General features: G+C 43.5%; 1 protein-coding gene across 1 annotated transcript in view; it reads right to left on the reverse strand.

The window, feature by feature from the left end:
- The window catches only part of LOC146349803 (SAM domain-containing protein SAMSN-1-like), a 66023-nt gene extending 56116 nt beyond the window's left edge, over positions 1 to 9907 (reverse strand). The window contains exon 1 of the mRNA XM_084843520.1: positions 9769 to 9907. Within this exon, the coding sequence (XP_084699646.1) occupies positions 9769 to 9825 (57 nt within the window). The 5' untranslated portion in view covers positions 9826 to 9907. The remainder of the gene's footprint in view (positions 1 to 9768) is intronic.
- Positions 9908 to 17917: the final 8010 nt, after the last annotated feature.

The raw sequence follows: 17917 nt of genomic DNA on the forward strand, positions 1-17917 counted from the left end.
TGCATTTATAAAAGTACAAACCATTAGTTCGCAACACATCTTATGCCTTGTTCGCAAGGGCATATTCATGATAGAATGGGCAGTATCCAACTGTGCCATTCTGCTAGTGCAAATAACATTACACTAGCAGAAGCTAGGTTCCAAACTATGTGCAAGGGGAGAATCCAAGTAAAGCTACATTTGTGCAAGCATGGTTGTGCAAGTGGTTGTGCATTACACTTGCACAATCATAATGTGCAACCACTTGTGCGGGAATAATGCACAGCCACTTGCATAACGGAAAGGTTCAGATGAGCTCCACTAGCACTGAGTTTGCAGAATGACACCATTGGACTGCAACATAAAGTGATGACCTACATGTGTGAATGAATAATCACAGATAGAACGTCAGACCTTTCTAATTGAGTCAGTTCTTGCAATGAGCTGCCCATCTTCAATTCAAATGTACAGAAATCAAGTGATGATCACTTGCTGAAGGATCCTAGCACTGGAACATTTTCAGAAAAAAAGCAAAAAGGGGGTGGGGGAATGTTCTTGGAATGGGCTGTATGGTTCCTGCCATAAAAATCTTGTTCCTAGAGTGTCCTAGGAAGCAGGTAGGAGACTTGAACACTGCTTCCTAGGACACTCCTGGGATGCTCTAGGAATAAGGCTTCTATGACAAAAATCATACAGCCTGTTCCTAGAGCATTTTTCCTTTTTTTCTGGAGGTCTGGGGGGGCCGAGGGGGATTAGACGGGACTTGGCAGGCTGCCTGCAGCCTGTGAGCCATACCTTTTGCGCCCCTGCTCTAGATATACTACAACAGTGCTGAACAATATGCAACCCACCAATCTGCATGCAGCTGACTAACCCCCTATTGTGACCTGCAAGGTGCTTGAGCCCAGGTTCCCAGCAGACGGCAAAGCAGGAGAGATGCATCCATTGCCTTGTGGTCTTCCATACAGGACTGATAATCTGAGTCTGCCTTGCAAGTTGTGTACAGGCAGGCCTACACTAGGACCAGCATTTACTTGAAAGCAGACACCATTTGTTTATTTCACCCTTATGTATTATTAAATGTATACCCCACCTCTCCATGCTGACGTGCCCAGTGCCCATTACTGTTCATTAACAGTAATGAAACATAAAATGCCAATAAAATACAATAGAAAACAACTATCAGAATACACAAGCAACCAGATAAAAACTGCAGCCAGCCAAATAACAAAAAAACAGTAAACACCAGAAGACCACCATCAGCTTGACAGGCCAAAAGCACAGAAACCATCCATATTCCACTTCACAGTATGCACAGGAGTACCAGAATGTAATACGCAGTTTCCAGGACAGATTTCAAGAACTACACTCAAAGGAAGTAGAATTAAACATGCTTTCAACTCCATTTGATGTTGCCTTGTGAGCCACCAACAGTTTTGGCATGAGCTGATAGAACTAGAAAGCAGCAATGAACTGCAGGCAAAGTTCAGAACAGCATGGAACTGCTGGAGTTCTACAAACTGTACATAGGTGCTGAGCAATTCCCAAACCTGAGAGCACATGCACTGAAAATGCTCTCCCTATTTGGTGCTACCTACTGCTGGGAGCACAAGAGCACAACAGCACAAGAGACGACTGTACACATGGACATCACCAGATGGTCAATATCGAAATCAGATTGATTATGTACTTTGCAGTCAAAGATGGAGAAGCTCTATACAGTCAGTAAAAACAAGACCTGGAGCTGACTGTGGCTCAGATCATGAGCTTCTTGTTGCAAAATTTCAGCTTAAATTGAAGAACGTAGGGAAAACCACTAAACCATTCAGGTATGATCTAAATCATATCCTTTATGAATATACAGTGGAGGTGAGGAATAGATTTAAGGGATTAGACCTGATAGACAGAGTGCCTGAGGAACTATGGACGGAGGTCTGTAACATTGTTCAGGAGGCAGCAACGAAATCCATCCCAAAGAAAAGAAATGCAAGAAAGCAAAGTGGCTGTCTGATGAGGCTTTACAAGTCGCTGAAGAAAGAAGGGAAGTGAAAAGCAAGGGACAAAGGGGAAGATATATCCAACTGAATGCAGAGTTCCAGAGAATAGCAAGGAGAGACAAGAAGGCCTTCTTAAATGAACAATGCAAAGAAATCGAGGAAAACAACAGAATGGGAAAGACTAGAGATCTCTTCAAGAAAATTGGAGATCTCAAGGGAATGTTTTGTGCAAAGACGGGCATGATAAAGGACAAAGAAGGCAGGGACCTAACAGAAGCAGATGAGATTAAGAAGAGGTGGAAAGAATACACAGAAGAACTATACAGGAAAGATCTTAATGTCCCTGATAGCCATGATAGTGCGGTCACTGAACTTGAGCCAGACATCCTCGAGAGTGAAGTCAAGTGGGCCTTAGGAAGCATTAGTAACACAAACCTAGCGGAGATGACAGCATTCCAGCTGAGCTATTTAAAATCCTAAAAGATGATGCTGTTAAAGTGCTGCACTCAATATGCCAACAAATCTGGAACACTCAACAGTGGCCACAAGACTGGAAAAGGTCAGTTTACATTCCAATTCCAAAGAAGGGCAACGCCAAAGAGTGTTCAAACTACCGCACAATTGCGCTCATTTCACATGCCAGCAAGGTGATGCTCAAAATCCTACAAGCTAGGCTTCAGCAGTATGTGAACCGAGAACTACTGGAAGTACAAGCTGGGTTTTGAAGAGGCAGAGGAACTAGAGATCAAATCGCCAACGTTCGCTGGATCATGGAGAAAGCAAGAGAATTCCAGAAAAAGTCTATTTCTGCTTCATTGACTAAGCGAAAGCCTTTGATTGTGTGGATCACAACAAACTGTGGCAAATTCTTAAAGTGATGGGAGTACCAGACCACCTTACCTGTCTGCTGAGAAACCTGTACGAGGGTCAAGAAGCAACAGTAAGAACCAGACATGGAACAACTGATTGGTTCAAAATTGGCAAAGGAGTACGACAAGGCTGCATATTGTCACCCTGCTTATTTAACTTATATGCAGAGTACATCATGAGAAACGCCGGGTTGGATGAATCACAGGTCGGAATTAAGATTGCCGGGAGAATTATCAACAACCTCCGATATGCAGACGATACCACCCTAATGGCAGAAAGCGAAGAGGATCTCAAGAGCCTCTTGTTGAGGGTGAAAGAGGAGAGTGCAAAAGCTGGTTTGAAACTCAACATTAAAAAAACTAAGATCATGGCATCTGGCCCCATCACTTGCTGGCATATAGAAGGGGAAGAAATGGAAGCAGTGACAGATTTTAGTTTCTTGGGCTCCAAGATCACTGCAGACGGTGACTGTAGCCATGAAATTAAAAGACGCTTGCTCCTTGGGAGGAAAGCTATGGCAAACCTAGACAGCATAGTAAGAAGCAGAGACATCACCTTGCCCACAAAGGTCCGTCTAATCAAAGCTATGGTTTTCCCAGTAGTAACGTATGGCTTTGAGAGCTGGACTATACGGAAGGCTGAGCGCTGAAGAATTGATGCTTTCGAACTGTGGTGCTGGAGAAGACTCTTACGAGTCCCCTGGACTGCAAGGAGGTCAAATCAGTCCATCCTAAAGGAAATCAACCCTGAGTGCTCATTGGAAGGACAGATACTGAAACTGAAGCTGAAATATTTTGGCCACCTAATGCGAAGAGAAAACTCTCTGGAAAAGACCCTGATGCTGGGAAAGACTGAAGGCAAAAGGAGAAGGGGACGACAGAGGATGAGATGGCTAGATAGCATCACCGATGCAATGAATATGAACTTCAGCACACTCCGGGAGAGAGCGCAGGACAGGAAGGCCTGGCGTGCTATGGTCCATGGGGTCACGAAGAGTCGGACACGACTGAACAACAACAACAACTGCTGGGAGCAGTTCTCCCACATTTTGCATTGCTAAGAGTCCACACCATTCAAGACTCACTGATGTGAACATAGAGAATCAGCTGAGGGTAGCAACTTCTTCCTTTCTGCCATACATAGCAAGGCTCACAAAGGAACCCCCCCACCCCGCCCAGACATCCCATTAGTTAAGATATATAGATATAGATATAGATGTATGCCTGTAGTATATTCCATACGTAGAAGCTCAGTGAGCAGACTATTGTTTTTTCTCCCTTCAGGTAACAGTACGAAGGAGATTGCAAAAATTATTAGTTACCTTTCAGCTTTGGCCCTGCCCAGTTTAAACCCCACCTCCTTTTGTTAGGCCCCATCCACTCTTGTTCTAGCCCCCTCCCTCTTCAGACATGTAGCCCCAACCAGTTGTCCAACATGAAAAATGGCCCTTGACCTTGGAGACATTGCCCACCCTGGTTATAGCCACTGAGATGGCCGCCTCTCACATCTTCACCAGACACACCTCATATTGGTGGGATGAAGAGGAAGGCCTCTCCCTCAGATCTCAGTACCCAGACCAATTGATCCTGGAGAAGGTGGTCTGTCAGATATCTTTAAATGACACAAATCCCCCTTTCCCCTTAAAAAGAAAAGCGGAAAGTTTCACTTGTCTTGAAAATATTTCGCAAAAAGAGAAATAAGCAAAAAGAGTTTTATCTTTTCTTTTCTCTTTTTTAAAGTAATCATAGGAATATCCTTTATACAGTATTTGTTTATCTGGTAATCCAAAACAAGTAAACTCAACCAGTAGCAAGCATTCTTTTAAATGGGCTATCATGTACAGCCATGTTCAAAGTCGGTTTGTCATTTTTGTGCGTATTGCAAAATATATCTACATTAAAAAAGAAATAAGCACTTAGGAGGCAATTGTATGCACACTTATCAGGGAGTAACTAAGTCCCCAATGAACACAGTGGGACTTACTTTTGGGTGAACATGCACAGGATTGTGCTATTAAAGGACAGAAGAAGAGCCAGAAAAGAAAGCAAAGCCTAAATATAAACAGCAATAGTTTATCAAGTGGTGTATGCCGGGAAGGGGGCGGGGGGCGGCACAGGAAAATTTAAGTGTATCAGAAATAAAGTACATACCCCAAAATTAAAAGAACTGTAGATTTCTGTTGGATAAATATTGAAATGGCTAAGCATGCATTTGGTAGCATTTTTAAAATGCAAGCTTTGCTTCATTAAAACCTGGCTAGCCAGAAAGACATGCAAGTAAGTCAATTGTGAAATTCTGACAGTGTCTGTAACTATAGATGCGTGCTTTAAACATTTCCCAACTATATGGTAAGCTTGCTAACAATCTTGCTTAGAGGAAACAAGTTGCAAAATTCAGCATGACAAACGCAGGATTGGTTTTACTTTGGTTTTTTCCACTTCTCAGATTAAAGACCTGGATACTGTCTTACTTTTCCCCCCTTTTTGGCATTTATATGCATGCCAAGTCAGTGTAAAATAGTCTGGAACTAACAGAATAGCGAAGACACATTTTGTACTGGCTTGCTGGCCTTACACTAGGCCAGCTGTAGTAAAAGGCCTCAAAATATTTGTTATAGCAAAAAGAAATGATAAATACACTAGGCGAAATAAAATGTCTTTCCCATCAAATGACATTGCTTTAGATACTAAATAAGCAGAGACCTACAAAGTTTTGTAGAGAAAACGGGGAGAACAAACACTAGAGCGCTAAACTGGTGCTTCACTGGAAAGGCCATTTGCTGAATGGTGGTCATGGAATACTCATATGTAAGCTCTAAACATGTGGAAACCAGTCATTTAGGGTGCAATCCTATGCATGTTTCGACAGAAAAGAGTCCTACAACTCCCAGCATGCCCCAGCCAGTCATGCATAGGATTGCACCCCTCGAGGCTTACAGTGAATAGAGTACTACCATGGCCCCTGCCTCCTCAGATGACTGGATAATTGTGGAAGTGCACATCTCAAGTTTCTGGAGGCAGTACTCTGTTCAGAGCCACCACACACAGGACAGTAAATGGTCAGCTGTTTTCATCTTGAGAAGAAACCTAAGGAGTAATCCATCCTTGTTGGGTCTACCTTTCTCGCTGAATGCTGTGGCAGTCAGGAGCTAACTTCTGGACCTACCAGCCCTCGGCAAGTATTCAGTACATTAACTCAGGGATAGAGTTGTTTCATATGTGCTTGGGTTTTTCTTGAGGATGGTAGGCAATTGTTTAGTGAAGTTCATTGGGCCTGCCCTACACACTGTGAGACCTACTGAGGAACAAAGGTATCTTTAAAGTTTTGAGGCCTGGTGCAGTGCAAGACAATTTGATTCAACGAATGTGTGAAAATTTATTTATTTAAATTAATTTACATCCCTCCAAAAGGTAAAAATGTTTCCAGGTCAGCTTACAACATAAATCTAACACAACATATGCTCATGTTTGTTTCATGTTAAAGGAAACCAGTTTCTTTGGTCAAAGAGTAACAACAGCCAAACCTGAGGGAAAGAGTGTCTCTCCATTGGCTCCATCCATCTCCTGCTTGCTCACTGGCCTCTGCATATAATGAAGGGTGCAACCCTAGGCATGTTTAGACAGAAAAAAGACCTACAACTCCCAGCATTCTCCAGCTAGCCATGCTGGCTGGGGAATGCTGGGTGTTGTAGGACTTTTTTTTCGGTCTAAACATGCATAGGATTGTGCCTTAAATAGATTCCCCCACAGGTTAATTCTCTAAAATGAAATGTATGCATATAGCATTCTTTACTCCTAAAAGCAGATGCTTCTAACTTGTTCTACAGGTGTTCTGCAGGTACATTTGCTTATATTAAAATGTAAGATTGAGACATAAGGTATGTGTTCTATATATGTTCTGTTATATTATCCTATGCTCAATCAATCCATTCCTCCCTCAGTACCTCAGCCAAGTACAATACTTATGAATATTGATACCAGTTATGAATCTATCCATTTTATCCTCCTCTCTGACTTCTTTTAAATCAATCATAAGAGGATTGATTCATCTATCCTTTCATCCCAGAAAATCTTCATTTATTCAAAATTACTATTAATAGAATCATTTCATCCACCACCACCCCATTCCTTCTATCTGAGTGGATGGCAGAGAGTGTAGTTCAATCTGAGAAAAATCTTTTTGTCATCAGAAAATCAGTCTTAGGAGGCCTGGACCAGTGACATGCTGTGTAAACTTAAAAGTTTCCAGGATGTAGAACTTTACTCTGTGAACCCTGCCCTGAAATTAAATAAATTGTTTTACATCAGTACAGGAGATTTCAGATGTAATAGTAGCATCTTGGCTTATAGTAACAATAACAGTGCAGAATCCACCCATAAACAAGATAGAAACATAGGCAGGTGCCTTATCCTGAGTCAGACCATGGGTCCATCTAGCTCAGTATTGTCAACACTGGCAGCAATGAGTCTCCAGGGTTTCACACAGGAGTTTTTTTTACACCCCTTCCTGGGGATGCCAGGGATTGAACCTGGGACCTTGTGCATGCCAAGCAGGTGCTGTACCAGTGCTATGTCCATAGTTATCTATCACCTGCAAAACTTTTTAAAAAGCTATAATTTATTATTCAACCCACTTACTATAAAATGCACAACGATATTTTAACACTAGAAAATATTTACTATACAGAGAAAGAAAAATGACCAAAAAACGGAAAGAGGTGGATCAGGTTGTGGACATCCTTCTGAATCCCAAGAAACAATGGTTTTGCTATGATACACAAATTTATTCTGCCAGAAAGAAAGAAGGGGGGGGGGGGTTGGAGAAAAAATGAGGGGCAATAAGAATGACATCTCTGTTGTGTGTCGTAGGGCTCTTCTTTTTCTTTCTTTGTTACACATCCTAAACCTGGGGCACAAGCCAGCTACAGTTACTGTGTAATCCTATGCATATCTACTCAGACATAATTCCCATTGAGTTCAGTGAAGCTTACTCCCAAGTAAATGTGTTTAGAATTGCAACCTTTTAAGTCCCAGATTTCTAACTCTACTATTGAAATCAACGGACTTAGGCGTTCTTCACGTGGAGCTTTTATCCTGCGATTGAGATTGCTCCTTCACAGAAGTTTGCGGGCTCTTTACATGACGCCGTGGTCCTCCAAGACGTCTGCTGCATTAAATGCCCCTGTCCCGTTTTTAAATAGACTGCAGATAATGAGCTATCAAATGACCCCGTTGGGTTCCGTTTGAGTTCTCTCGGTGAAAAGCAGAAAAGCGGCAAGAAGAGGAGCGAGATCAGGGACAGATAGTGGAAGACTCAGATACGGGGAGAAGGAGGGGGAAAGAGGAGGGGGGGAAAGGAAGCGGGTGAAAAAGGGAGTCGTAATCCTGCATTTAAAATGGAAGCAGAAAGCCCCGTTTTAAATGCAGAATTTTAGGCTGGTGTAGAGATGCCCTCAGAATCCTGGCAAAAACTGTTTTCACTGTGTTTATGTAATTTTTATACATTCATATATACACACACACACACACACACAAGAACAGCAAAAAGAAAAATAAATAAGAACTTAACAAAAACGTTTTGAAAGGACAGTGGTATAATGCCAACAGGCAGAAAGAGATTACCAGCAAAGGTGTTTCACAACATAAACTACCAGCAGCTTCAAATTAAAGATACAATCCACAAGTTTCAGACTTTAAAACAGCAGAAAGCACTATTCTTGACAAAAAAAAAGTGCTGCTTCCTCCACTTTTAGGGTTATATCCAACGTTGGTCTCGCTGAAGAGCAGACCCATTGAAATGAAGTCTAACATTAGATAAACCCTTAAACTAAAGGTTTCTTTTAAATAGAAACTGGCTTACTGTAAACCAGAATTACTGGTTTACATAAACAAGCAGGAATTGCTGCAATATGGAATCACTGCAGTGTTCCTATATAAGCCATGGCTAATTCACATAAAGTTCTGCAACATGTTAATCTACTATAGCTGCAATCCTATGCATATCTACTCAGAGGTGGGTCCCATTGAGTTCAATGGGGCTTACTCCCAGGTATCTTAGCATAGAATTGCAGCCTAAGTTTCCTAACACTGTCAGGTACCTGAGTACACAAAAGTGTGGAGAAAATATGCCCTCTGTTTTTCGTCAGTATGGCTACTGATAAATCATTTTAAATTGATATTTATGCCATCCAGTAATGTTATTTTGCAATAAAATAAAATTAGATATTAAGAAGGCTACTTTCATATTTTAATATGTACGTGCCCTGATTCACTGCATAAGAGAGAGAGAGAGAGAGAGAGAGAGCTGTACATGGAAATAGGTTTCTAATCAAGGAAGGTGCACTTTTGGACTGGGAATGATTGCTATGTACAGTTACCAGGAGCAGACTGGGGCCCGTATGTGCAACTCCAATCACAGGGATGGCACTATCACCACTGGCAGTGTTGTCCATCTGATTGGTAGGTAGGTGCACACGTATCCCTCTTAGTAGGTTATTTGAGCCTCAATCAGAATTTGCTCAAACTGAATCTGGGCATTAATTCAGACAACATATTGAAAACAATTTCATGGCCACTTCCACTTGTTTAAGACTTGGGACTGAGCTGTGTATTTGGGGGTAGTAATGTACACAAAAGTCGTCCCAGCCGAAGGAAGTCTGGAAGGTGACTCTAATTCTTTTAACCAGATGTATTATATTTTATTCTTTTAACTATTTGTAATCCAGCCAGAGAACATTTGTTCTTGGGTGGATTAAAAATACAATAAATGATGAAATAAATACACAGTGACTTTGCCATCTCATTTTTATGTGAGGGGCAGTTTGTGTGAAAGTGCCCCCACAGAGAACCTCAGAAATGGGATGTCAAACCTGTATGGCTTCTCCATCAAAAAGTCATTTTTAAAAAATGCCAACTTCTCTTACCTTTGGTTTTTGATGTTTCTCCTTATCTGAAGCATTGGAGGGTTTTCTCTTCAACATCTTAATTATTCAAAATAATTAAGTTATTCAGAATAGCATTACAAAGGCAGAGTTGCTTGATTTTTTCTCACTGCTCAAATGTAAGAGTGAATAATTCGCATCTGTTAAATGAGACTTCCTTATTCTGCAGAGGATATGACATTACTCAGCTCTCTGTCAGGTCTCAGTGAAATACTCAGAAGAGGAAGGAACACAAATAGAGAAGAAGAAAAAGAGAGAACAGGCAAAACAACAACAACCAGAATGGCGTTGGTATAATTCGTCAGGCTCTACTCCTTCAAATTCTCCCCTACATTCATTTTAGGGCAGCTTTAAGAGAAGCAGTGCTTGGTCCATTGTGCCTGTAGAGGCACAATTGTCTGGAGGGGTAACAACCTAGTGGCACCCAAACCCCTGAAATCTGTTCTACAGTTTTTATCATTATTGTATAGCATCCCAAACAGCAGCATCGTAGGACCTGCCTCATTATCCCCCTTTTTCAGTGTTCCAGTCAACCCGTAGGCACAGCATCTGTCACATTCTCCTAGCTGCAAGCACATCCCCAAAAGTAATTTGGAGAGCAATTGGAGAGCAAGGTAGGGAGCAGTCAGAGCCCGCTGTCTCTCCTGTGGCCTGCTGGCAAGAGCCAGGCAAGGCAGGGGGAGGACAGAGCCAATTTTGCCTCCTGCCCCACTTTTAGCTGGATGGGCCTCTGAGTCCATCTTGCTGAACTACCTCATTGTGGACAGGGATGGCAGCGAAGAGGCCAAAGGATCCTATGGATCCTGGCCTCTCCTCCCCCCTCTGTGTCCACCAGAGCGCCCCCTTCATGGTCTCTTCTAGGTCATCCAAGGTTGCTATTGCAACCTCAAAAGCACCGTGGCAGCTGTGAGAGGGCAGGGGTGGGGGGGGAAGGATCCAATCTTGAATTCCCCCTCCGGAGGTCATAGGAGTGTCTATGGCCTTGGGAGGGGGAATCTGACATATACTACAACCATAGGATTGCTCCGCCCATGATGTAGTGAGTGGAAGTGCAAAGAAACTATTATTGGAAGTTCTAGAACAGGGATAGTAAATCTCCAGATGTTTTGGGCTACAAAGCCTGTCATCCCTGACCATTGGCCATGCTGAGTGCAGCTTATGGGAGCTGTAGTCCAAAACATCTGAAGGGCACCAGGTTGCCTACCCCTGTTCTAAAAGGTAGAAGGACTAAGCAATCTATTTCCATTCTCCTTTACAAGTACCAGTTGCTAGGGAGTAACAACAGCAGAGGGTGTAGCAGCTTAGAATGGGCAAATATAGCTTGTTTGGGTGGCAAACTGCAACTTTTTTCGTGGTGCAGCAGCAGGGGGTGTGTGGGTCCGAAGAGGGGGCTACCCAGGTCTGCCCACTCCTGACTAGGACTATGGACTTTTATTATGTTTTGTATGTTAGTATTGTTAATTCTGAACTATCTGACAACAGAGACAGATGAACTATGACATTAAAAAAAAAGTGTCACGCACATTATTTTGAAGAAACTACGAAAATCTTTTGAAGCTGTTGACTCTTTTTTCAAAACCCTGGTTTTCTTTTTAAAAAAAAGTTCCTAAAATTTGTTTAATTATAGAGATTATGATAATTATTACTATAGGGCTAATCACATTTTTCATGTTTGCCCCGCAAGGTTATTTAAATGGTTATTTTGATTTACGTACATAAAAACCTTAACACATAAGCCGCAAGCAGACATTTAAATCTCTGTACAGATGTATGATGGGGGTGAGGGAGACACTGGGACTGTGTACAGTCTTCTAAAAATATGAGACTAGTTATGAATTAACACTTCAATTATCTTAGAGAATAATTGGGTTCCTTACAGGAGGAAAAAGCTAGAATATAAATGTAATGTAATAATAATAATAATAACAACAATTGGAAAATATGAGCGAACAGTTCTTAGAAGTATCTGGTCCTGCTCTTTAGCCAGCCTTTGGTGATGTCTGCTTGTGATTTCCTGAGCTGGTGAAGGCTGCTGCTGTCTCTACCCATTGGGAATGAGGCACTCACTATATTGTAAGAATTTATCTTGGAGTATAACTAAGGCTGCAATCCTCTACCGTTACTTGGGAATAAGCCCCACTGAACTTACAGTGCAATCCTATGGAAACCACAAATGCTTAGAAAGAAGCCTCCAATTGCAGAGGCTTCCAGGTATGGATGCTGGGGAAATTCGAGACGGACTAAAATGAGCTTGGATTTCTAAGAATCCAGCCTGCGGAATCCGCTGCGGAGTGACCCCCCTCAGGCTGCGGGGAGTCCATGGACTTTCAGAATTTTTTTTATTTTTCCAAAATTTATGCATATTTATTCATAGGGAAATACTCCATTTTCTGCTGAGGAAAAGTTGAAAGGAATGGAGGACAACACGCTAAATGTTGCGTACTAAGGTAAACTATGTAAATTGTTATGAAACCTCTTACATAATTATTTGCATATTTTTCCGCATGACAGGGGAAAACATTCACATTTGTCTGTGAGTGGACGACAGAACAAAAGGTGCCTGACAATCCTGTGAAATACAGACAGAGTGGATTTTACACAGTTCGTACATCCCTACTTCCAGGTATCCAATGCCCTGCCAGGCTGCTGCAATTTTCGCCTCTCCATCCTCCTTTTAAATGATTTTCCTCTAGAGGAAAGAGAGGACATCCAGAGAGGGCATATTGGTGGGGGGCTGGGGAGGCCAAAGGATTTCTCATATCCTGGCCTTTCCTCTCCCCCAGCCCTTCACTGGAATGCCCCCTTTTTCCTTCCCTCTGAGATCAGAGGGAAGCAGCTGGAGCAGTATTTTCCGTGGCGGCTGTGAGGGGGTGGGGGAGGGGGATCAGAACTCAGAGTCCCCCTCCTGAGGTCATAACAGTGTCTATGGTCCCTGGGACACTTTCCCAGGGACCAGAGGATAGCTGTCTCTATCAGGCTTACCACCGAGAAAGCTTTAATTGTAACATTAGGTGTGCTGGAGCAAACACTCCTCTTGTATTGGAGGGGTGGGGTGGTCACTGGCCAGGATCCCTTCTGGTGATGCACTTGCTAGCCCCCCCCCCCCATGCATTCAGCAAGCATAATAAGGGGCCCTACACATGTCCCAACATACAAAAATAGAGCTCTTCCATGCAAGGGGGGATCATGAGTCCGTCAGCATTCTCCTTCACATAGAAGAGCTCTACACCCGTGCATCAGTATACACAAAGGCCCCATTGCTCATGACTGCCAAACGTACAGCCAGCGGGGAGCACAGCCAGGGGGCAAGTCAAGGTTAGCCCTTCAAACATTATTTTAACATGTGATGAGATTTATCTGAACTCCTCTCCTGTTACCAATTGAACTTGCCAGCCCCACCCCTGATCTCAAGACATTTGAGGTTTTACATTCATTAAAAAAATAAGCAGACTGTGCACTTACTTCCCACTATATCTAGGCTCTAATTGCATTATCTGTACTGCATACATCCCAGCCCCGACAGCCCATGTTCGTCTGTAGTACACAGATTTAAACTTCTACACAGAGCATCAGTCACACTATTTATTTGTACCCCACCTCTTCCACCTGCCTTGGGTGAAGAGACAAACAGAAATTGTAACACAACTAGGGATGTACATGAATTTTGTTTCGGTTTGCAAATCATCAGAATTTGCCCCATTTGCAACCCTGAACACAAACACATTTTTCCAAAAACACACGTCCCCAAACTTGTGATTGCATCCAAAGAAATACACTTTAAAAAATGCACTTTAAAATGCACATTTAAAAAAAGTATTTTCACACTTTATTCAATGAGGGGAAAGTGTGCACTTTTGCCATTGGAACAAAGAGAAAAACAGGTTGCAAATAAAAATGGGAGTGAGGCAAACCTAGCTTCGAAATGGAGTTCAGAAAATCTCCGCAAGTTTGAGCATCCCTAGTTTTCCCATCCCTAAACACGACAGTGTAAGAGGACTATGGGGGTTGGACTCGATGGCCTTGTAGGCCCCTTCCAACCCTACTATTCTATGATTGATACTAACACACCAGCATAACACAAAACAATCTCCCCGTCATATTGTGAAATGCTGATGTTGTGAGCAAAATTCCAGATATTTTATTCTATTAACTTTCATTTAAAATATTTATATTCTGCCCGACAACAGGACTCCACGGTGGCATACAATAAAATATTTCTCAATTGTCTCATTACATTTAGGCTATTACAGAAGTTAGATCTTTGAGTTTTGACATTCTTTGAGTTTTCATTTCAAAGTTTATTTTAGATAATACCATACAGCAAAGGTAGGCAACCTTTCTGAGCCCATGGACCCATTTGGCAATTTGAAAAACTGCCCTGGGCACCACCACAAAATGGCTGCCATAGGAGGTATGGCTAGTCACAAAAGACAAGTAGCCTGCCCAAAAGGCTTCCCTGACCCTGCAGCTGGCATACTGATGACCTTCCTAGCCCCCCACTGCTCTCTTTAGCCCCCACCCCCAGCTTACCCGGCAAAAGTGACAAAAGTCCCTTTTTCTCCCCCCCCCCCGTTCTTTTTCTTGGTGGCTGGACACACTGCAGAGGAAGGCACTGACCTCCAGCCTCCTGCCATCTTCATTTCTTAAGAATGTCTCTTAGCCCCACATGTGACCCAGAGGTATCCATGGGGAATGAAGATGGCAACAGCTGCATGCCCTCCTTTTGCTTTGAAGCAATTCTAACATCTGGTAAGAATTTATAGAATCATAGAATCACAGAATAGTAGGGTTGGAAGGGGCCTACAAGGCCATCGAGTCCAACCCCCTGCTCAATACAGGAATCCAAGTCAGAGCATCCCTGACAGATGGCTGTCCAGCCTCGTCTTGAACGCCTCCAGTGTGGGAGAGCCCACCACCTCCCTAGGTAATTGGTTCCATTGTCGTATTGCTCTAACAGTCAAGATGTTTTTCCTGATGTTCAGCCGGAATCTGGCTTCCTGTAAGTTGAGCCCATTATTCTGTGTCCTGCACTCTGGGATGATCAAGAAGAGATCCTGGCCTTCTTCTCTGTGACAACCTTTCAAGTACTTGAAGAGTGCTATCATATCTCCCCTCAGTCTTCTCTTCTCAAGGCTAAACATGCCCAGTTCTTTCAGTCTGTCTTCATAAGGCTTTGTTTCCAGTCCCCTGATCATCTTTGTTGCCCTCCTCTGAACCCTCTCCGGTTTGTCTGCATCCTTCTTAAAGTGTGGTGCCCAGAACTGGACACAGCACTCCAGATGAGGCCTAACCAGTGCTGAGTAGAGGGGAACTAGTACTTCCCGGGATTTGGAAGCTATGCTTCTATGAATGCAGCCCAAACTAGCATTGGCCTTTTTTGCAGCCACATCACATTGTTGGCTCATATTCAACTTGTGATCGACAACAATTCCAAGATCTTTCTCGCTTGTAGTGTTGTTGAGCCACGTATCCCCCATCTTGTAACTGTGCATTTGGTTTCTTTTTCCTAGGTGCAGAACTTGGCATTTATCCCTATTAAATGTCATTCTGTTGTTTTCTGCCCAGCGCTGCAGTCTATCCAGATCACTTTGAATTTTGTTTCTATCTTCCAAAGTGTTAGCTATCCTGCCCAATTTTGTGTCATCTGCAAATTTGATCAGCATTCCCTGCCCCTCCTCCTCCAAGTCATTAATAAAAATGTTGAAGAGCACTGGGCCCAGGACTGAGCCCTGCGGTACCCCACTCGTTACCTCTCCCCAGTTTGAGAAAGTCCCATTGATAAGCACTCTTTGAGTCCGATTCTGTAGCCAACTGTGGATCCAGCGGATCGTTGTTTCATCTAGCCCACTTTGAGCTAGTTTGCTCATCAGGATATCATGGGGCACTTTGTCGAAAGCTTTGCTGAAGTCGAGGTATATGATGTCTACAGCATTCCCACAGTCTACAAGGGAGGTTACTTGATCAAAAAATGAGATCAGATTTGTCTGGCAGGACTTGTTTTTGACAAATCCATGTTGGCTTCGAGTAATCACGGCATTGTTTTCAAGGTGCTTCCAGATGGATTGCTTTATCATCTGCTCCAGAATTTTCCTAGGGATTGATGTCAGACTGACTGGTCTGTAGTTCCCAGGTTCCTCCTTTTTACCCTTTTTAAAGATAGGGACAACATTAGCCCTCCTCCAGTCATCTGGCACTTCCCCCGTCCTCCACGACTTCTCAAAGAGAATAGACAGCGGTTCCGAGAGTTCTTCTGCCAGTTCCTTTATTACTCTAGGATGCAGTTCATCTGGCCCTGGAGATTTGAACTCATTCAAAGTCATTAGGTGTTCCTTGACCATATGCCTAACGATCTCAAGCTGCAATCCTGCCTCTACAGCCTGCACTTCGCCTTTGCCAGGGGGGTCATAGACCCTCTTTTGGGAGAAGACTGAGCCAAAGTAGGAATTGAGCACCTCTGCCTTTTCTTTGTCATCTGTTATCGTTTTGCCATCCTTATTTAATAGCTGAACAACCATTCCTTTCCTCTGCCTTTTACTATGTACGTAGCTGAAGAAAGCCTTTTTGTTGTTTTTAGCATCCCTCGCTAACCTCAGCTCGTTATCAGCTTTAGCCTTCCTGACGCCATCCCTGCAATTCTGTGCTACCTGCCTGTACTCTTCCTTTGTTACTTGGCCTTCTTTCCACTTCCTATATGTGTCCTTTTTTGTTTTCAGGTCATCTCTAAGCTTTTTGTGAAGCCACATTGGCTTCTTCTGTTGTCTTCCACCTTTTCTTCTTGTTGGAATTGTTTGTGATTGTGCCTTGAGAATTTCCTTTTTTAAAAGCTCCCACCCATCTTGGACTCCTTTTCTCGTTAGCATCGCTTGCCATGGGACCTTACTGATCATTGTTCTGAGTTTATTAAAATCAGCATTCCTAAAATCCAGGGTACGCGTTTGACTTAGGGGTGCACGAAACCCACTTACCTGGTCTTGCAGCTTGCTTCGCGGTGGGGGGGAGGCGCTTCGCTGCTCTCCCCTCGAAATTCAGGCCGGGAAGGAGGCGCCTCGCCTCACCCGGCCGCGAAATTAAAAGTTAAAAAAAAACAAACGCCCCCGTGATAGGCTACATGACGATTAACGTAGCCTATCATGGCTAGATCTGCAAAGTCAGCCATGATAGGCTACGTAAATCATCACGTAGCCTATCACGGGTGACTTTAAAAAAAAAGCGCGTACGCAAATGGCGGCCCGCATAGGGAGCCGCCATTCGCGTTCCTTATTTGGTTGCTGTAGTCTACGTAAATATTTACGTAGACTACGGCGAAAATAAGGGCAACGCAAATAGCGTTGCCCTTATTTTCGCCGTAGTCTACGTAATCATTACGTAGACTACAGCGACCAAATAAGGAACGGGAATGGCGGCTCCCTATGGGGGCCGCCATTATCCGTACGCGCTTTTTTTTTAAAGTCACCCGTGATAGGCTACGTGATGATTTACGTAGCCTATCACGGCTGACTTTGCAAATCTAGCCGTGATAGGCTACGTTAATCGTCACATAGCCTATCACGGGGGCGTTTTTTTTTTTTTTAGTTTTATTGGAATGGCGGTGGCGGCAGCCGGTCGAAAGATCGGCTGCCGCCCCCACCCCTGACGAGGACCCGACGAACCGCCGCCAGGACCCGCCGCCGGGAGGGACATTCGGGAAAGGTAAGTCCCGTCCCAGGGGGGGGGTGCGGGGTGCAGGGGGTTGCAGAGAATTTCTCCCCGAAACTTGTTCGGGGGGCCAAACACGTTGGCGCTCGGCCCCCCGAAGTTTCGGGGAGAAATTCTCTGCCAACCCTAGTTTGACTACACTCGGCTTTTGCTTCCCTTAGAACCAAGAACTCAAGTGCAACATGGTCACTTTCCCCCAGAGTTCCTGTAACTGCTACTTTATCCACTAAGTCATCTCTGTTGGTTAGGATCAAGTCAAGGATAGCCGATCCTCTAGTTCCTTCCTCTACTTTCTGTAGGAGGAAGTGGAGGGGCCATGTTTTGCAGAATTTGTCTCCCAACAAATATCGGGGAAATTGAAGTCCCCCATTACTACTACATCATGCTTCCTTAAAACATTGGCTATTTGCTTTTCAAAAGTTTCATCCTCATCTTC

Source organism: Heloderma suspectum, chromosome 3, assembly GCF_057233095.1.
Source record: "Heloderma suspectum isolate Gila_16-S chromosome 3, 16-S_ref, whole genome shotgun sequence".
NCBI lineage: Eukaryota > Metazoa > Chordata > Lepidosauria > Squamata > Helodermatidae > Heloderma > Heloderma suspectum.